Source organism: Pteronotus mesoamericanus, unplaced genomic scaffold, assembly GCF_021234165.1.
Source record: "Pteronotus mesoamericanus isolate MK-2021 breed Mesoamerican mustached bat unplaced genomic scaffold, CSHL_Meso_final contig_82, whole genome shotgun sequence".
In the NCBI taxonomy this organism is placed as follows: Eukaryota; Metazoa; Chordata; class Mammalia; order Chiroptera; family Mormoopidae; genus Pteronotus; species Pteronotus mesoamericanus.
In genome coordinates, this window is record NW_026555265.1 from 17,298,237 (window position 1) to 17,321,074 (window position 22,838).

Here is a 22,838-nt window from a genome sequence, read left to right on the forward strand (position 1 = left end):
TGACTGTAACATGAGTGAGTAAAGAAAGAATAATGGAAGTCAGGGAAATAATTTGCAAAGCACAAAGAAGCAGAAAAACCGGTTTGGCAGGTATGATCAATTAGCCCTCAGACTCCATTCTTTCATCCTCCTAGTGTGCTCTCTTCAACTAGAAAAGCTGTAAAGATTAAAACACACACACACACACACACACACACACACAGAGAGAGAGAGAGAGAGAGAGAGAGAGAGAGAGAGAGAGAGAGAGAGACACACACACACAAACCTATTTTCCCAACTCAGTTGTGGTTAAAGTTCTGAGAAAAATTTAGGTCTACCAATTGGATGCACTAACATGAGATGTGGAAGGCAGGAGTGAGGGGAAACCGTTATCCTGCTTTTGGCTGTTTTCTCCAATACAATTGAACAGATGTGGGTTGTTCCAGTGTCCAGTTTCCTGTTGAAGGGATGCCAAGAGATAGAGAAGTGGCAAATAGACTCTGCATGCCAATGTCCAGCCACAGCTAATCCGGGCAGCCTGCTCCCTGGGCTGCAGCGACAGAGGCATGTTCCTGAACTCCGTGGTCCCAGGCGCAGGCCCCTGATTCACGCCCATCCTGACTGTGGCAGAGGGAGCAGCTCCTCTGGCTGGCCAGTCCTGCCAGAATCTGGGGGTCCTTTTGGAAGGCTGAGCTACAGTCCTTTCACTGATTTCTGAAGAACCCAAAATCCACGTTTAAACTTCTTTGAAGTGATCAGGAGTGTTTACTGTTTTATGACTGACAAGTGAACCAAACTGGCTAGAGCAGAAAACTAAATTAGAATAGCAACAGTCATTTTTAGAGCTATTCATATTTTATCAATTGTAACTCAACAAAAAAGAAATTAACAAGGCAAGATGTTTTTAATCCTATTTCATAAATGAGATAACTGAAGTTGTGAAAATGAAGTACAACATTGTAAGAATAAGGAATGTAGACAGGCTTCAATTTAAGTCTTCTAACTATTAAATCAAGTGGTGTCGTCTGCATAGTAGCAGTTCTCCAAGTGTGGTCCATGGGTCCTTGAGGATCCCCATAACCCTATGAGAAAAAGGGGGTTCCCAAAGTAAAAAAAATATCCTTACAGTATTACTAATATGTTACTTGCCTATTCTATTGGGCTCACATTTGCACTGATGATGCAGAAAACAGTGCCCAAAGCTGCTGCTGCTTAGCACAAATCAAAGCAGCAGAACCAAGTTGTATGCACAATTCATTGTATTCTCCACAACTACACAAACACACTATTCAAAAAAAAAGCCTAATTTCTCGTAATTCCTTGATAAAAAGGGGAAAATTTTATTAAATCTGAAACACTGACTTACATGTTCTTTAATACTCTCACAAAATGGAAAGTACTTTGGCTGCGTATCCGCACAGGCTACTGCTTTAGAGCAGGCACTAGTGCAAAACTTGAGCTGCAGGCTCAGCTGGCTGATTTTTTCATGAAACGCTATTTTTACTAAAAAAAAAAAAAAAAAATCAGCAAACTACAAACTGTGAGTATTCAGACATCAGTGTTCAGAAGGCATTTTCTCAAAAGTAAACAAAGTGAGCCTGTAACTTGGAAGAAAACAAGTAAGAGTTTGTTGCCAACGATTAATATGAAAATTTCAAACAAAAATTGGACCTTTGTTAAACTTGTTTCCACCATTATGAACTTAGTATCTTCCCAGTACTTAAAAAGCTCTTCTGATGAAATTAAGTGATGCTAAAAATTTCAATTTGTTTTATAATGTATAGATTCCTCCAATATTTGAAAGGAAATATTTCCCAAATTACCAATGCATGGTGCTATAAAATCATGCAAAGAGCAAAGTAAGTGATAAAGATGCAAATTTTGTTCTAACATTTGGTCTTTGACCTCAGTCCCTGATGCAGAGCTCCTAAAACACTTGAAATTTCCTGAACTGAGCCTGCAGTTCAAATAGAAGCATCTTTTACTCCTCACCGGAGTAAAAGGCTCCTAAGTAGCTTCAGAATGGACACTGGTTCCCAGAAAGACCAAGCTATTGTGAAAAGCTTAGAACGTTGAGCCCCACTGCCTACCCTGCAGGGAAGAGAGAAGGCCTGAGATTAAGTCAATAAGCAATTGTGCCTCTCTGATGAAGCCTCCAGAAAAATAACTAAAATACAGGGCTCAGAGAGCCTCCGGGTTGGTGAACATATATATCCACATGCTAGGCTGGGAGAGTGGTGCACCCTAACTCTACAAGCTAGAAGCTTCTGTGCTCGGGACCCTTCCAGACCTTGCTTTACGGACCTCTTTACCTGACTGTTCATCTGTATCTTTATCATATCCTTTATTATGTAATAAACCAGTAAATATGCATGTTTCCCCAAGTTCTATGAGCCACTATAGAAAATGATCAAATGAGGGAGGGTTTGTGAGAAGTCCCAGTGTGTGGCCAAGTCAGACAAAGTATGGGTAACCTGGGGACTCACTACTTGTGAATGGCTTCTAAAGTGGTAGCAGTCTTGTAGGACTGGGCCCTTAACCTGTAGATAGCTTCCGAACTGGATTTAATTCTAGGACATCCAGCCACTGCTGGAGAATTGTTTGTGTGTGTGGGAAAAAACTCACACATCTATTGTCAGAAGTACTGAGTCTGAGCAGAGAAAGAAACAAGCAATAGTAATCATTAATGCAAAAAAATTGGTTGACCAGAAATGACTGGTCTTCAACTGAAAAGCCAGGACTTACTTCCTTTAAGCAATGAAGGTTTATTATCTGCCTGTAGCTTTAATGTAACTATAATAATTTTCTTCATTATATTTCCATTACTTAATAAAGCATCTTCTTTCCATAGGATATTTTAGAACAATACGGCAATCCCGAAATATGACTATTATAACCTACACATATACCAAATACATATAAGACCAGCACTAAGGAAAAAATGGCCTTTCAATAAAATACTTAAGCCCTAAATTTATTCTTTGTATGGCCTTATAGGATGATTTCCATAAAACACATAATGAACTATCAATTTCACAATGAAAACTAGCCCTCTATGATTTTTTTAATATGCTTACACACAAAACAGAACAGAGAATAAGCATGACTATTAACTATCTAATTGGCAAAAGTCAATTATAAAAATTTCACCTTTGTAGCAGTTCTATCCAAATACCAAAGTACTATGAATATTTTTATATCTATGTCAAGGGAAGACATTAAACTCTGTTTTAACAAACCGTACTTCTAGCATTGGGTTGGCCAAAAAGTCCATATGGTTTTTTCCATAAAATAAAAGACACATTTTTCATTTTCACCAACAACTTTATTGATTTGCATATTTTGAGTGTCTCAGCTATGTCCCGTGTGGTACACTGGCCTTCTCAAGTAACGTCTTGATTTGATCACTATCAACTTCAATGGGTCTCCCTGACTGTGGAGCATCATCCAGTGAGAAATGTCCAGCATGAAACTTTGCAAACCACTTTTGACACATTAGATCAGTACAGCACCTTCTCCATATGCTGCCAAATTGTTATTTTGCATTTCAGTTGCGTTTTTATCTTTCTAGAAGTAATAAAGCATAATATGCTGGAAATGTTGCATATTTTCTTCCATCTTCAATATTTAAATGACTACATAAAAATTTACCAATTTTGATAAATTTTTAGATGCACAGAGATATGACAGCTGTCACAATACAATATAATAAAATTGTTTTGAATGAAGTTAAAGACAACCAAGTACTACTAGAGCCATCTTACAGAAAAAAACCCAAACTTTTTGGCCAACCCAATATTAACGTGAACCCAATTAAGTACACAAGCATGTTAGTGTTAGTTGAATAGTACTGCAGAAAATCCCGTTACAAAAGCCTATAAGCAGTAATCTCCAACATTTTCAAGACTGCCCAAACTAAAACATTTTTCCATAAAGTCAGAAATATATGCACCAACACAAAACATTTACCCTCATAAATCATTCACTTTCCAAAGAGTTACCATTTGAGTAAATTTTACCAAAAACTTTTCTGCTAACTCCAAAAGACAGGCAACAATCGATTTACCAATAAATTAGACTTCAAATGTATGAGATTGTTAAAATCATAATTCATTCCCCATAAAAATAATATGTTCAATGACAATGAGACATCTACACTAGTTGACAAAAGCTAATTTAGCCCATAATCTAGTTGAACTACAATGTTTACAAAGATTTTGATTTCAAAATAAACAATAAGCTTTTCCATGGTTTTCCTTGTTTACATGGGGCTAACCTGGGAGAAATGCTTTTTGTTTTTTAATAAGCCAAATTTGTATTTACCACCAGCAAAATTTCTAGGCAGGGGAGTGATATTAGTAGAAAGAACCCAGTATTGGGAGTTAGGAGTTAAGGTGTTGGAGAAGAGTTGTAATAAGAGTATGTACCAGGGCAGGAGCAACTGAAAGAAAAAATATATATACACACACACAAAAGCTGATACAACTGCAAATTAACTGGTTGTTTTGGGAAATTAGGAAGAGCTGTAAAAAAGAAAAAAAACAAACACAAACAAACAAACAAAAAAAACCACTGGGCCACCAGAAGGACGGGGTTGCCCTTAGAGAGAAAGGCAAATGTAAGCACAGGGATAGTGAGCAGGACAGTGGAACTGAGAACGTGACCCTTCTCACCCTCACTCACTCTGCTTCAGCCACGGTGTGTCCTCACTACTCACCTCCTGAGCCAGATCCACTCTTGCCTTGAGGCCCTGGCCTGAGATGCACTTCCCTCAGACACCCATGAAATTCACTCCCTCACCTTGCTTAGGTATCTATAAACTATGACCTCATCCAAGAGACATTCTTGACTGGCCCTGTATTTAAAATACCAAATCCAGTGCCTGACCTACAACTATATCTCAGTCACACTTTGTCTCTTTACCCTGTTGTAATGTTCTCAATCAAACACTACTACCTGGCCTTATTTATTTATTGTTTACTCTCTGCCTTCCCCTGTATAAACTGAGACTCTTTGTGTTTTTCAATGGCCTAAAAGGGTAAAGTACCTGATCCATATTAGGCAACCAACAAATATTGGTTAATAAAATAAAAAAAAATCTAGAGACCGTGGAATAGAGATAAAAATTAGTAAGACATCTTCACAGAACTAATTAGAAGACTTCAGAATATATGCTCTATCCATCTAAAATTTTTTCTCATAAATGAAAGACAGCATAATAAAGTACCATGTTAAGAGAATACTTAAAAGAGGATAACATAAGCAATGTAAACTGTTTTACACTCCACTCTCCCATTCTCTTCTGCCTTCAGTCAGCTCTCTTAAGATATTCCTATACTTTTCAAATCTTCTCACTTTTTAAATTCATCAGATCTCTCAAACAGTGATGTCCAATGTAATTTTCTGTGATAATAGAAATGAACTATTATCGGTCCAATACAGTAGCCACTAGTCACATGCACTTACTATTGTGCATTTAAAATGTGTCTGGTGAAAGAAACAGTATTTTAATACTGTTTCATTTTAATTTATATTTAAATTTAAGTTGCCACATGTGACTTTTTAAAAAAGGTTTTGTTTCTTTATATAGGAGAGAAATATCAATGTTGAGAGAGAGAGAAACATTCATCAGTTGCCTCTCCTACACTCTCTGAACAGCGACTGTACTGGCAACTTAGGCATGTGCCCTGACTGGGAATTGAACCTATGACCTTGCAGTTTGCAGGATAACACCCAACCAATTGAGCCACACCAGTCAGAGTGCCACAGGTGACTACTGATAACTATATTGAACAGCTCAGCTCTAAATAGTCTTGTTTTGTTTTCAATAATAGCTGCTAAAATTACAATGGCAGCATTGATTAGGAAAATAAATAGTAAATTGAGCCATTCCTGAGTTCTGTCATCAATTTTACTGTTTTCCAACTTGGATTGTGAAGAAAAATTAGTTAACATTCTATATTAGTCAACAAAAAGAGCAAAGACCATGACTATCATTCTGCCCTAAAATTAGCAAAAATTCATAAAGTTATTCAAGTCATTTGATAATGCCTGTCTAATGAAATGTAAACCTAATTATATCCAAATAGTTACAAGTAACTTCACACCACTGTAGCATCTTATTTCTAAGATTAACCTGGATTTTTGGTGAATCTCCAACATAGTTTTCTGTATCAGAAATCTTGATGGAAAAAGAGATTTAACTTTCACTGCATTTTTTTTTCTATCTGCAGTTATTTAAAAAATTGGGGAACGGGAAAAATATCAGTGTTCGATTAATAAAAGCCTACAATGATTAACGTAAGGGATTTACCCTCAGCAGGAATGATAGCACTAGACTTGGCTCTATTATCACTTGTGCTTTAAATACTTACAGGCCAGACCACAGCTCTAGGACATAACCTCAACATTCTTCTCATGTTCTAGGCAATCCTTACAAAGTATTCAAGTTCCTTGGGGTGGGGGTGGGGGAATGCAATGATGCAAAGTTGGTGAAGGATCGACCACTTAACACTTATTCCAATGTGTCACACCATGTTCTCTAAAACTTAAGCCAGTAGGTGGCATTACTTTCTGTGTTAAAATTACCTACCTAAATCTCTCTTATCTTTTGATCCATACTTTGATTGCTCAATTGTGGCACATCTCGTTCTGGTAGGCATATACTGTTTTTTTCCTGTTTTAAAAAAGTTCAAAAGAATTTAATGGTCATGAAAGAAAAAATATAACTATTTGATTTCAAATTGGTAATAGCCATGTACCATCATGTCTATGACAGAGTTTGCCACGACATAAAGATCTCATAGAACCTTTCCTCTGACTATTAAGCACACCTATGGTATCTCAATATCTTGCATTGTTTTCTAGATCCTATTGCATTAATATTTTGTACTGCAAAATTCCAACATGATTTTATTTAAAATTAAAGCTGTAGGTGAGAGGCACTAATCTGAAAAATCCACAATATCCAATCTGGACAGGAGATCTAAGCAATGAAAAAAAAGTGTCTAAAATTTTTGCTAACAACACTATAAGTGATTTAGGCATTTTCCCAGATTTCAACAGAGTGTTAAATTATAGTATGGACTGTTACCAAAGCAATATAAAGACACCAGGTACAATACTCCTGAATTCCTTGATATGGAGAGAATAAGGTATCCTTGAAATGTTTCCTTTTTCTCAAAAATAAAAGGTAAAAATGCACTGGAAAGGCCAATTGTTGTCCTACTAACTACTGAAAATGTAATTACTTCTTCAGTATTAAAAGGAGGTTCACAAATATGTGTTCTTCAAATCAAATGGAATGATTTACATTATTTTCTGATGTGCCTGGGTACGCAAACAGGAAAATTTCCCTACAAGCCTTAAACATGACTTCTAGGGGATCTTAGTGAAAAAGCTAAATTTTTCTAGTCACTAAAAAAATTGTATTTCATTTCCTTTAATAGACACCCATAGTTATAAAGTTATATTCCAGCTTATACCAACAAAGAATCATTATGCATTTTGCATAAGAGATTTTATTTCAAAGTATAGATATTTTGTCCACATTGTTATAGACGACACACTTAAAGTTAGAAAAGCAGACATATACTTAGCAAAAAAAGAATTAAAAAAATAAAAACCCTTGCATATTTGAAAGAAATAAGTGAAATAAGTTAAACTATGGCCAACTTTCAAATAACAATGTATTTCACATAAAATTAAGAAAATGCTCAAAAGGAGTTTTTATATCTAGAAGAATCCCTCGAAAACTTCCTAACACTTGCATCACTCCAATACTACACATTCCTTCAGCACTTAACGTAGTTTTGTCAATAAAGGCTTGTGTTTGAATACATTTTCATTTGTAATTATTTCTCTTTCCTACCCATGTGTATTACCACTCTTTCCCAGAATTAAAAATACAAAAAAAAGAGTTTGTTTTTTTGCAGCAATAATGGCATAGTAATTTAAAGAATCTGCTGCATGCATGGTATCTCCTTAGTTTCTTAGTTTTAAACCATGTAACATTATGACACTATAAAATTTAAATGTTGAATCAGGGTTACTTCTTAAAGGTAGCTGTAGTTCTTAAAATTTTATAAAATACGGTATAAATCTGTTAAATTGAAAAGAATTATTGTTACCTCACCAGCTATTTTTTCCCAGTTTGATACTATTAATAATACAATCACTACATTATATTTCAACAACAGTTTTTTCTCAATAATCTTACACCAACTTTATGGACACACTATCCAAATTACTGAATCATTAAATGTTAAGTAGCATATGGTTAGGAAAATAGCACATTTTATCAATAAAGAAACCACAAGAGCAAGCAATTTGCTCAATACAACAATCAGTTGCGATGAGACCAGAAACTCTATTTTTCTACCATTTCTTTCATGTGGAATATAAAATTACTTAGTGGATATTTTCCAAGAGCTACACACATGCAAAAACAAAAAATTAATTCTGAGCAAATGGAACATATGCCTTCTGAAATCAGGTGGTCTTTCCCCTCAGAGCACCTATTCGTCCTTTTATCCATAACATTTTCCCTATTCTTTTGGCAAAAATCTTGACCAGGTGTTAACATATGGTTTAAACATTGTTTGCTGACTTTTCTCACAGCAACTGAGAGGTTTTCTTTTGTTTATAACAGCCTTATAATCCTAATTCCTCTGAATACCTATATATGCTATCTCATGAAACAAAGTCTACCAACTATATTAAGAATTCATAACTCTCATTCTAAAAACTTTTCATCCTTTCTGCTAGAACACTGAACCATGACTGTTTCCTTAACTTTAAGAAGTTGCCCAATCAAAATCATTCTATTTTTCCTTTTTCTACCTAATTATGTTTTCCCTCAAGTCTCAGAACCTCGAAAGATATGTTATTCTCACATACCAATTCCTCCTCTATTTATACACTTCTCTTTTTCACCTTTTAAAAAATCATTTTTTTCTCTTTATCATGCAACAAGCTTGTTCCCTTTCATCAATCTTGAAATAGCTTTTTTATACATATAAGAATATTTCCACAAACACTTTTTGAGAAACTATGACATTCCAGTATGATGGTGGGAACATCAATGCTCTCTTGCCTTGTTAAGCTTCCAGTTTGGTAAGCAAAAAAGGCATAAGCAAATAATTAGAAAATAACACTGTACTCTTTAAGACAGAAGTATGCTCTAGGTACTAGAGAAGCACTTGGTCCACCCTAGAGGTCAGGAGAAACATTCCAGAAGAAAGTAGGCTGGAGTAAATGATAGAGGCAATTCCAGACAGAAGGAACAGCAAATGTAAAGACAAGAGACATTAAATAGCACTGGGTATATGAGAACATCAAGCCATCCTGTATTATCATGGTATAAAGTGAGGAGGAAAACAGTAGAAAATGAAGTTAAGAGATCCAGACTGAGGCCAGATGATAGTTTGTCTTGAACTTGGACATAAGCAAGGTCTGTCTGAAGTGTATAAAACTTTTCCCATCATCTATTTTCTGTGTAGGATAGGAGTATTCTAGCTTTGGCTAACGTAAGGTCATTTGTTCAGGAACAATATAAAGATTACCCTGAAAATTTGAAATGAAAATATTTTACTAACAAACACTAAGCAGTTTTTAATGCCAATCAATAGGTAGAAACATCCATATGAAGGGACTCTTCCTGCCTACTTTCTAAACTTTATAAAAGTCTACAAACAAAATCAGGAATTCTCTTCAAATGCCAAATACAAGTTAGTAATCAAACATCTCAAATCCAGAACGCATAAAAATAAATATTATATTTTATAGAGTGCAGTTATTACACCATAATAATATATGGAGGTTACTGAACATATTTTTAAAGTATTAAAAAATAAATTGAAGTATTTACTTTCATAAAGTATTCATACTTTGAAGAAAAATTGGAATTTCATGTAATATTTTCCATATGTATGTATGTGTATGTGTTTACTTATTTTGTTACATGGTAATAAATCTTTTTCCAAAATGTTTATTTTGGGGAGGGGCAGGTGTTGAGGGAAAAGAAATTCTATTAAATGGTAAATCTATCAGTAATTAGAAATAATATTTTATCTTCAAAAATAATCTTAAGGCCTCTAATAACATATAATTCATAAAAGAAATGATGGTCACCATTTAAATTCTAGAAAAGTTTGTTTCTTTAATAACACCTGTAGCTGTTCCGTATTTCAAAACAACAAATACTATTATGAAAAGCTCTATGGCAGGATAAATAACTTAAGTACAATCTTGTACTCCTGGAAACTGGAAAAAATAGATAATGCTGCTAATAAAAACATTTGCTCCTTTCAAGTACATTAATAAGAACCAAGTTTAAGTAATTCTTTTATTGTCCTTCACCTCTGCTTATACAAATAAATATATTCCCAAGGAAATTTTTCATTACATCCTTAATTATTAAGAAAAAGAAAGTAAACCTACTTGTGTCTGCTTGGCTTCCCACACTGATGTATCTGTCATTGCCAGGAAGCGCTGTTTGGTAGTAAGTTGTCTCTTCCTGCTGAGGGGTCTTGGCATTCTTTGCAGTAAGGAAAGCCACTGCTAATTCCAAGTTTCCATTACTATCCTTCAAATATCAAGAACAGAACATCAAATATTTTGAAAATTTTCTATATATCTTCACATGATTTATGTAATTTTCTCCACAATACTTAATAGCAAAAATAATTTTCATATTTGAAATTACTAAGATTCTAATTTTGTACTGTAAGTTCATTGTATTCAAAGTATACTACATCAATTGTAATTCCTGTTCCTATTAAAACTACTAATATAATGTAAAAATCAGATCTATAACTAATTCCTTAGTTTTCCATTACTTTCATAACTGTTTAACAAAAAGCAATCACAAACATACTTTTAAACCATTGAAAAAAACTTAAATGTTTTCTGGAGCTTGCCATATAAAGGGGTAAAAAACTGAATATTTCTAACAGTACTTCTGCAAACAAGGACATTAAAAAATAATCCCTTTAATATGGATGCTGAATGCATACCTACAGGCAAACTTAGCAAGCAAATGTCAAAAGGCTTGTCAAAAGAAAACAGCAAAATGTTCTGAAGCTTGATAATATTATAAGAGACATGCAAAATCCTAGACAGAAATACTCAATACTAACAAAAGAAAAACCGTACCCAAATTATAAACACTATATAAATTTTATGTAGTTCTCATTGAAATTATACCTGGATATCACTTTATTCTAACATTATTTTAGAAAAAAGCAGATGCTAGGGAATTAAGAATTTCTAAAACAACAAAATAATGATTTGCCCAGTTATAGCTCTATATTCTCTGTACACTTAACAATAAATATACTACTAACTCTATGACAGCTAATTCAAATAACATTAAGAAATACAGACATTAGCCCTGGCTGGTGTGGCTCAGTGGACTGAGAGCCGGCCTTCAAACCAAAGGGTTGTAGTTTCAATTCCCAGTCAGGACACGTGCCTGGGTTGCAGGTCAGGTCCCAAGGGGGCTGGTGCAAGAGGCAACCACATATTGAGGTTTCTTTCTTTCCCTTTCTTCCTACCTTTCCCTCTCTAAAAATAAATAAATAAAATCTTTTGAAAAATACAAGTGTTAATAATGAAGTTATCTTTTTAACTAATGCCAGAACACAGAAAGCTGAGCAGGCCTGAAGAACCTGACCACACGCATGAAGTGTAACAGAAAGCCAGTGGAGAGTAATAGACAGAAATGACATGAGATGGTTTACGTTTTAAAAGGACCCCTCTGGCTGTGCAGTGAGAATAGACTGTAGGACAGAAAGGGCAGCAGCAGAGCCCAGTATCATTTGCAATCATATTAAATATGGGGGATGGTAGAAGCATAAAGACAAGGACAATTCCAAGATATAGGGCCTGAGCGATGGAAGAATGAAGTACCCAGCCCACTCCAACTCCAATTCTAGTAGCTCGTGAAGAGAGAAAAAAAGTCAGAGTGCAGTTTGAAAAGCACCCGTTTTAAAGTTTGTTATCTATCACAATTATTGTAAGAGTCTTAAATGAATGACTCATCCAAAATATTGGTATAACATACGCTATAATTAGATAAGTAAACTAGTTGTAAGATAATTTGCAATAACAATGGCTAACATTTATTGAGCACTTACTATGTGCAAATAAATGTGTTAAGTGCTTTTCATATACTATTTTGTACAGTGAGAAACTGAGTACAACTAAGATTTGTACAACCTGGAGGCTACTACCTCTGTAGGGCTAAAATAGATACTTAAAATTAAGGTGCTGAAATGAATACATTGTGGCTTCCAAAAGGAAACTACTTGTCAGTGTAACTAAGTCATTATTAACCATCTTAACAACTATATACTGGGCAACAGTTAAGGTTTAAGCACACTGTTTTCCCTACCCACTCCAAGCTACTGGTACCTGAAACAAAAGTAAAAAAACAAAAATAAATAAATAACAAAACTACAGCCACAAAACTTACCCCAAAGCAAAAGTGAACAAGAATTAATTTTATTCTTTATTCTTATATAATTAAACATATTCTATGTTTCCCAAGTTAAAAAAAAAAGTAAGTTCCCTAAATTTGCCCTGACAAGGTGATAGGTATAGACTCATATTCAGTCACAAAGAATGGGAAAGATACTTTCTGAAAATGCACATGGGGTGCTTAAGTCATATATCAGAGTCAAGAAAACACTGGGAATCACCTAAATGTCATAATCATAAAAACTGAGGTATGACACTTCTGCTCCCTCTCCAAATACTTAGTACTGGCTTGATAAAACCTGTATTAATGCTCTGAACAGTAATGTTTCATCATTTTTCTGGGGGAAAAAAGCTAAAGCAAAGCTTCTAGTACAAGCAGAAATTAACTGTGGCACCCCAAAATCAGGCTGCTTGGTATCTATTCTAAGCTCCTACATATTCTAGCTGTGTGATCTTTATCAAGTCATTGTAATCTGTTTCCTCATCTTTTAAAAGGGGACGAAAATAATACCTCATGGAGTTATCAGGAAAATTATTTCACACAAAGTATTCAGAATCGCATCTACTACTCTAAGTGCTTAATAAGTGCTAGTTATGATCACTATCATTATGATTATGATTACATTCATCTAAAAGATAAATTTCTAGAAACAAATGAACTCTGGGCTCAGAATCACATTATTAATTTGCCTCATGGAGCAATTTCCAAAGGATCGAAGTTGTGTCCAGGCTACAGTGGCACAAATGCTCTAAGTTTAAAATGCCACATCTAGTTCCTAAATATCTTTCTTGAGCTTGATCTTTTTCAACGCGCATATCCATGTGACCTGACTCGTCTGGGTATCTCTGTGTGGAAATGAGGATACTTCATAAGATACAACCAAAATAACACAGTTTATTTGTTGCATATACTAAACAGTTCGATGTTGATTATTTTCAAGGTACAATAAGCTGAATGTTAACCAATTTATATTTCTCTTTCTTGGAAAAAAAAGTATGTAAGCTTTTGACCCTCTAGTAGCTTTCTGCTTCTTCCCCCTCCCCTTACCTCCTCCTGTTTCTCCTCCCTACCTTCTACCCCCATTTAAACTCTAACTCAGGGCCCTTCAGTAAAACCAGCTATTAGCATTTGGAGTCACACCCCTTCATTCTGCATGGAAAGTGTCTCCTGTGAAGACAGTTATCTGTCATTCCAGGATATCTCAGAACATTGCATTGCTGCAAGCTAACATGCTCAAAATTGTGTAAGTAAGGCTCTTTCTTTATAAAAAGTTCTTTCTTATAGCTCTACCACTACCACATGGTATAACTAAAAAGCTCAACTTTCAAATATGGTAGGCCACAGAAATGAGGGTGTAACACAAACTGCATGTCATAAAACAGGAGACATACCTTCAAGGCTTGCTGTAGTATCTGGGTGTCATTAATTCCAGTAATTTCTCTCAGCTGATTCAAAAATGTCTGCTGGTGCTAGAGGAGGGGAAAGACCAAAAGCATTATATTCTGAAATCCAAAAATGCAAATGACTTTTTTGGGGGGAGGGGTGGGGGCGGAGCAGAAAATGCAAAGTAAATTAGAATAAAAGGAACTTGAGGGAGACAGAACAAACTTCATTCTTTTAGGGAGAATGAATCCTTGCTGTGGGGGCCCTTATTCCATTCTAATGTTTCCACCGAAAGGGAACTTTTACATTACTCCCCAAGAATAATTCTTGCTGAATTAAGTTTCTGGCCTATTATTCACAGCCTCATTTATGTCTCCCAAGATGAAAAGGAGTGATTTGCATGATGGCTAAACCCAAGAAGAACTATCTACTGTGCTACTTCAATAGGGGATGGCACTACTGATTGAAATCTGGCAGTTCTGGTGATTCCTCCCTCTCTTGGGTCAGCTGGCATCCAGGCACTGGGAATGTTTGAGAAAGATATGCTTTTGGCAGGCCATGCAGTTGGTAGGTTTATGACCATCATGGGGATACTAAGAGTTATCTGAGTAAAAGGAGAATCATCTCATTCTCTAATCTGTCATAACAGATTCTAAATAGAATTGATCAGTTGCCCAAATTTGCTTCAAACCTGTTTATACTCTGTTGGTCTATAGATATATAGTAATTATACTCTACTGGAGAGAAAAAATGGTGGATGGATAGGATCCCACTATCTTATCCTTCCCTAAACTACCCCAATTAAGAGCCATTTTCCTCCCTGCATCTCTATATTTCTTCAAAGACGTTCCCAAGAGAGCACCATGAAATAAACTCAGCTCAATGGCTATGATATGAAAAACAAGGCATCACTAGATTAAAGGATCTGACAAAATCTTTCTTGAAAATGTTTTACATTCATCTCAGTAATTCAGTCAAAAATCATCAATGGATGCTAAAACTATTGGGTGAATGTTTAATGAGAAACAGGATAATTACACAGTTTCAAGCTCTCTTCTTCGGAATTACAAAGGGAGAAAGAGTAACTATAAAGAAGAAACCTGCCAGAAACCCCTATGCCTAGTGATCAAAGTTAATATTACCAGTAATGGGTTAAAATGATAGTGTGTGCCTCCTGATACATAATATGATACACCAAGAAGACTATTACCTGGGGTATTCCTGACAAAAAATGCACAAATTGAATCTGATCTTTAGGAAGCATCAGACAAATCCAAACTGAGGGACCATTATCTTCAGAATGTCTACATCATGAAAGACAAAGGATGAGGTTCCAGATTAAAGGGGACCGAGAAGGCATGTGTAATGTAATGTGAGAGACCAGACTGCTTCTCATATTAAACCACACAGGATGTTATTGGGACAATTGGAGAAATATGAATCTGGACTGCTTAGTAACAATATTGTATTAATATTAAATTCCTGAATTTGATAACTGCACTATCCTAAGTACATCCTAAAGTATTTAAGTTGTAAAGGGGCATGCAACTTACTCTCAAATAGTTCAGGAAAAAAATAAGTTATAAAAGTTCTTTATAATAATTTTGCAACTTTAAATTTAAAATTACTTCAAAAGTTTTAAGTTTCTGCATGCAGATTTACTGATATCAGAATTGAGAAATGTGCATTTCAAAACATGCTCAATAATTTAAATATTCATAGTGTGTATATAATCAGATGGAGTCCTAAATAAATTTCAAAATTAAGTAAAATATAAAAGCAATTTTAAGTTCTAGTTTGTGATAACCTAATCTAAAAATCTTTCACAGAAACCACATGTACAAATTAGAAATTATATTCAGTTACATGTAACAGAATCCCAATAAATAGCAGATTCAAAATACTGTAGAATCTTTTTTTCCTAATATAAGCAGACTGGAGGTGAGGAGTCCAGATCTGATAAGGACATCCTAAATGATATCAAAGATCTAAGCTCCTCCTATCTTCCCACTAAACATTCTTATACACGAGAGTCATCAAATGTCTCTCTCTCCATGTCTCTTCTTCCAGCATCTGTCCAAGTTTTAAGTAATATGAAGGAAAGAGCAAAGGACAAAAAGTGTTTGTGAAATGATTCTGCCTTCTTTAACACACCCCATTTATTCAAGTAACTTTCACTTAAAATCTCATTGGGCAAAACAAAGTCACAAGGCCAATCCTCGTTGTAAAGGTGGTTAGGAAATGTAAAACTAAAATCACCTTTGAAAGGGAATAGATTTCAGACCCTCGATGTAATTCAGGAAAATACGATGGAGCAGCTGATGGCAACTGGGAGAACTGTAAGGTCCCAAGGTGCCTACTCTGAAGGGGAGTGAAGCATAATTGTCCTATGTACAATGTTTCTTGTATCTTGTATCTTCTTCGCTAAATGTCTTTATTTTTCATGTTGCATGGGTGGACAGTTCTGGACGGATCTCATCCATGCACATTAATGACTACAAGGTATAATGTAAACACAAATATAAAGCCCTGAAAAGATTACAGAGCCTATGTTAGACTTCCAATTCTCCCGTCACTCTATCCACCACACTCTGCCATCTTCATTTCCTCCCATGAGAAACAGCTGTATTTCCTTGTTGCAATGAGGGTGTGCTTGCCATGTGACATGCTTTGACCAATGACATATTAGCAGACAGCATGGAACAGACATGAGATGAGATTGCATGGCTGGGCTGGTCTTCTTGAACTTCTGCCACTTCCTAAAAAGAACATGACCTGGGTAGCCCAGTTGCCCCAGAAGAATGAGGTACATGTGGAAAAGAGCCATGCAACCAACCTGCAAATCTGTGAACATAATGCTAACATTTTGGTATGCCACTAACTTTTGGAGTGGCTGTTATGGTGACCACTAGCTAATACAGAGTGCATTAAGAATACTGAGCATTTTATAACAAAAGCAACCTCCCTGAAAGGTGGTTATCATGTGGTGTTCTATTTATCTTTGACAATAAAGTCAGCTAAATATCCTAGAAGAAATAACCCAGGAATAGCTCTTGCATGGTTCATGATCTCATGAATTTTTACTGAAAATGAAACAATAAAGAGAAAAGCATTGGGGTGGAGAAGGCAGCTAAGTAAGAAAAAGAAAAGGTGAACTTTCTTAGGTAAGTTAGCAAGAAATGGGGAATAGATCAAAAGAGGTAAGCTGTAAGAAAAATTTTAGTTTACGGTATGGAAGCCACCTCATTTGTGAAGTTTTCCACTTTATTACTGGCATCTCCCAGCTGTGCTTCTTGTCTTTGTAAACCTGCACCTTCATTCCCTGCAACTATGCTTTTGTTGCTGCTGTTTCTGTTGTGATTAAGATCCTCGTCTTTCTTTCAAGGTTTGCACATCTCTATTTACCAAACTTCTGGTCTGTGATACACCCTGATCCTCAACCAAAGATGCCCTGCATACGTATGGTTCTGTCCTCCTTGACCAGCAATTTTGGATCCAAGGTGGATCCAACCACTTCCATCGTAGAGCTCCTTTTCTAACTTCTGAGGTCTTCCTTGTATAAAGTTCATGTTCACTAACATATGAGGTGGGTGCAACCTCTTTACACTGCTGGGCCAAGGAGATCAAGGTGCAATGCTCAAAGAGAGTCAGTGGCTGCAAAAACCACAAAAATCAATAAGCAAAGAAGCCAAGTCTATATACAGGCCTTCAGATTCCTTTGCCAATGTTATTTTTACTGCCTGATGGCATCCTTAAGTGCCTACTATGTGCAAAATATAGTACTATGCACCACAGGGAAAAGGAGGCACTAATAATTTTAATATAAATTAAAGATTAGAAAGTTTCACAGAAATTCTTTTCCTTTCCCATTAACCATACCTAATGTTGGGTCTCTTTTAAATACATTTCAGTAAAGACTACAACATATATAGCATTGCCATAATTTTTTGAAGATGCAAAAAATGATCACTGGCTTAGGCCAAGGAAAGAGAGCCAGCATTTCTTATGCTTTTGCTGTATGCCAGACACTGTTTTAAGTGCTTTCAGTATATAATCTCATTTAATACATGCTCACATTCACTCAGCCACACCCTCTAGGTAGTTACTCTCATTTTATAGCTAACAGAGACGTCAAGAGATTATTAAGTACAGAGTCAGGAATAAAAATAGGTTTTTCAAATTCCACAGCCCACGTTCTTTCTATATTTGTTCTTTTCTATACCTGATTTCAGAGATTAAAGATTCAGGAAAAAAGAAAACTCAGCCCCATATTCCACTACTCTGTTGATGTAACATGCTTAGATAATGGTATAAAAAAAGTGATGTGCCACTGACTACAAGGCAGGATGAATGACTCATAAGTCAGTTATTGGTTCTTCTAACTGAATTTCCAGATATAAATAACACTGGGTTTAGTGCAGAGAAAAAGAAAGTCAAAGATTTCCATATTCAGGGGGAAAAAGGCAGTTTTTATTATGACCTCTAAGAAAGAGTTCAAATTTTCAAGGTGGGGAAAAAACCCAATTTTGTAGAAAATCTCAAAGCATTCTGAAACTTCAGAATTACATGCACTAAAATGCTGCTAGGCACTAAGTGATACACATTTCAATGTTGCCAATTAATGAAAAAATTAATTATACTACTGCCATGAATGTATGTAACCACACACACATCTATTTTCATGAGTACCTTCTGTATCTACCTGATAACACCAAACTGCCTTAGTTCATGCTATCTCTTACTGTAACAAGAAATCCCCAAACTTCACTGACAGATAATTTCAAGTACATAATATGTCCCTCATGTAGCTCTTTGTAAGCCCCAATCCTGCCTCTAACCAGCTATATAAACAACAACAAAAGAACCAAAGAAACAAAGAAACAAACCCTAAACCACATGGAAACAAGAACTTTTATTTCCTGAACCTGCTGGTTTTTTTTTAAATATGTAATTTATGGGGGACAACATAACCTTCACTTCCCTTCATATGTAATACTCTATGACCTCTTTGAAGAATTTCCCTATAGTACAATTGTTATGGCTTAAAGGGCCCTTCACATGGCACAGCTATCTCTAGTCCCACCTTGTCTTCTAACTTTTATTCTCAGTCTGAAAAATACTGGTCTGCTTTCTAATTCAAAGCGTTTTTCGTTTTCTTGTTTTTTGGTATATTCAGCTGCCTTCTCTTAAGGTTGGAGGTTCTCCTGGCACCACAGATTTTAATAATATACCATGGTGAATGATTAGAGAGTAAGTCCAAAGAGAGCACAGCCTCTATTTCACTCATTGATGCATTCTTGGTAAGTAGTACAGTGTCTGGCATGTAATTGGCACTCAATGAGTACTGACTGAAAAATGAATAGAGCAGAGTTTGCAGGGGTGAACTGGAGTAAGTTAGATCACAAAGCTTGGGCTCATCCACAGGAAAGAGGTACCAACTAATTACTGGAGACGGGAACAACAAGCATACATAGATCAAGCCCACTTACTAATAAGCAAATTTTCTATACTTCCTACATCCTGTCTAGAATTCCAGAGGCTCATTCTCTACTTCTGTTCCTGCTTCCATTTGAGTATACAGCACATACGGTATTGCTGAAATTCCCAAATACAAATAACCTATACAGTAATCCCATGAATGGGTGGGGTTATCTTGTATTTTTCACTGCCACAGAGCCAAGGCTTATCTTGATCATTTTGGGTTAACAGCATTTCAAGTGCTATATTAATCACATACCTCTGTGGGTGTATAAATCTGAAGGTATGATTTTTTATTCTTCACTATTTACATTTAGGCTTAGAAATGTCAGAAATTCTAAATTTAAAAAGCCTTTTCCTATCTTTTCATAGACTCCTAGAGCAACATTCTTAAGCTTTCATGTAATTAAAAATATTAATGAGATACTTTATGGGAAACATAGCAAAAAGCAATGAATATAGTTGCTCCTCAATAAATGTTTGTTTCCCTCCTCCCTCATCTCACAGTTCAAATCCCTCTACTTGCCACCCAATCCCAAAACCAACCTAACATCTGCACGATGTCTATGCCCCAAAAGGAATCCCCCATCCCTATTAACTAGCAGATAAAATAAGTAAATGTATCATTAGCAATTTTCCCCAAATATATTGTTCCACAATGCTATAAACTAAGTTCTCACAGAATTAAATATATTTCCAGGCCAAATAAGAACCCAACACCATGAAACATGGTTTCTATGGGAACATGCATTTTGAGTTCCGAAAACCCAACTTGCAAAAAAAATCTTCTGGAATAGTGTGTTTTTTTTAATTAGAGTGCTATATTCTGAAAAACATGTGGTTAAAAGAAAACTTTTGTGAATCATCCTGGCTGGTGTGGCGCAGTTGGTTTGAGTATCATCCTGTACACTGAAAGGTCATATGGGTTCAATTCCCAGTCAGGGCACATACCTAGGTTGTGGGTTCGATCCCTGGTTGGGGCGTGTAAGGGAAGCAACCAATTGATGTTTCTCTCTCACATCGATGTTTCTCTCTCTCTCTCTCCCCCTTCCTCTCTCTAAAAATCAATAAATATATATTTTAAAAAACTTGTGAATTAAATCATATCTTTAAACTATGATCTCTGCATTTTAAATAAAATATGTATTTAACTTGTTCTGATGCTAATAATCTGATTTCTAAAATACTTCTCTATTGTCCAATTAAAGTTTTTTGTATCTCTAGTTTCCTTACATAAATTTTCAGAATTCACTTGCAGGCCAAAAATAAAATCTCTTATATTAATAAAAGAAAATGAACATGCTTTAAGTAGAACTTCCAAACAAGAATACTATATAACTCCTAGCAGCTATATGTATCATAATTACTGAAAACCAATAAATACTGTTTTTGGTCATACTAATTACACATACATAATACACTATACTGGCTATTACAAACTCCATTCATCTAGATATCATGCTAGGTTGATTAATTAAGTTATTCTTTTATCCTCACACAAGGACATGTTTATTGATTTTAGACAGAAGGGAAAGTTAGGGGAGAGGGAGAGAAATGTACATATGAGTGAGAATCATTGATTGGTTGCCTGTCATACGCACCCTGACCAGGGACCAAACCATTCATGCGAAGACCTAAAACAGCCAAATCTGACCTACAGTGTTAAAAATCAGATCAGCGGTTACCTGGAACAGGGAGTGTGCAGATACTAAATGGAAAGTGTGGCACATGTCTTCTGGAGTGACAGAGCTATGCTATAATGCCAAAAATTCATCTAATTATATACGTTTAAATGGGTGTGTTAACTTTAAAAAAAATATTACAGTAATATTAACTCCAAGAAGTCAAGATAATAGCTAGTGGGATGTGGACGGGAGGGATAGTGTGGGTTAGGCACAATGGAAACTTCTAGAATAATAAGATATTCTATTTCATGTCCAGGTAGTACAAAGGGTAGTTATCTATATTTCTTTAAAGCATATTTAAGTTTTCATATGCTGCACACACATTTAAAAAACTGTCAGAAATGATTCATACACATACAACTCCAAAACACAAGACACAGAGTGACAGAGAAGTGGCTGACAAACTAGCTATTCTCAACTCCCACCCCCGCCCAGGATGCCTGAGTGAAAACTTTCACAGGAGTCACCTGGATCCAAAGAAGAAAGGACATGCAAGCATCAAAATTTAAGACAACACAATAACCTTTAGTTCTTTAGAAACAGAACACTCTTTATAACATATGTTCATATAGCTAACACATTTAAATATTTTAGAAGTGCACAAGGTACTGAAGTATGAAACGTCCTACAAAATCAGCAGTAAAACACAATACCCATTATCATCATTTCTAATCAATATTTATTAGTGGTCTTACCTAGTACCAGAAAAAAATGTAATTACAGGCATAAAAATTAGAAGTAAATGAATAAAATCATCATGACTTATGCGTATAATCTTCTACATACGAAGTCCAAAATTATCTCTGGAAAAGTGTTAAAATAGAAATGCTTAGCAAGGTGGCTGAATATAAGGGTAAGGTACAAAAGCCAGCTGCATTTGTACATACCAGTAACAAATAACAAATATTTTAGAGCACCACATATAACTATCAGAAATTATAAACTAATCTAGAAAAAATAAAGATTATGTTATACAGTTAAAATTATACTCTGAGTAAGAGATAGGAAAGAAGATCTAAATAAAAAAGTATACCCTGTTTGTAGACAGACTCAGTATCATAAAGGTGTTACTAATGCCAAATTAGTCTACGGATTCAAGGGAACTGATGAACAACTCAAACAAGGGTTTCTCAGAAAAACTGGTATGATTACTATAAAATTTCTAAGGAAGAATAAAATGCCATGTCACACTGGAAGAAAAGAAGCAAATTTATTTCACTAGTACTAGAGAGTATTATGAAGCTAGAGCAATGAAGACAGAGCAGTATTAAAAAAATGAATGATGGAACAAAATAGCAAAGGGGAAAGAAAGCATTTTAAGCAATATTTTTATAATATGATAGAGATGCATGTCAGTTCAGCGGGAGAGAGCATGCAACTTTTCAATAAGGTAAGATTAACAACAAAAAATCACATATATATTTATAAATAAATAAATAAATAAATATATGTGTGCGCGCGCAAACACACACACACACACAACATTAAATTGAATCCCTACCTCATAGCACATACAAGAATTAAGAGCAGATGAAATAAGCTCAAAATGTTGCAAACATAACTTTAAAAACTCTTAATAGAAAAAGACAGATGACCTGGTTGGTGTGGCTCAGAGGACTGAGCACCAGGCTGCAAAACAAAGGGTCACCAGTTTGATTCCCAGTCAGAGCACATGCCTGGGTTGTGGGCCAGGTCCCCCGTAGGGGGCGTGCAAGAGGCAACCATACGTTGATGTTTTTCTCTTCTCTTCTCTCTCCCTCTCCTAATCTAAAAATAAAATAAATAAAATCTTTTAAAAAAAGAAATGATAGACGGTATCTTTTAGATATCAA

General features: G+C 35.4%; 1 protein-coding gene across 2 annotated transcripts in view; it reads right to left on the minus strand.

Annotated features, from left to right (window-relative positions):
• The window catches only part of USP25 (ubiquitin specific peptidase 25), a 125,014-nt gene that overhangs the window by 95,118 nt on the left and 7,058 nt on the right, over positions 1–22,838 (minus strand). For both annotated transcript variants that reach the window (XM_054585221.1, XM_054585220.1), the window contains exons 2-3: positions 13,852–13,929; positions 10,420–10,564 (exon numbers count right to left, since the gene is read on the minus strand). In XM_054585221.1, the coding sequence (XP_054441196.1) occupies positions 10,420–10,564; positions 13,852–13,929 (223 nt within the window). The remainder of the gene's footprint in view (positions 1–10,419; positions 10,565–13,851; positions 13,930–22,838) is intronic.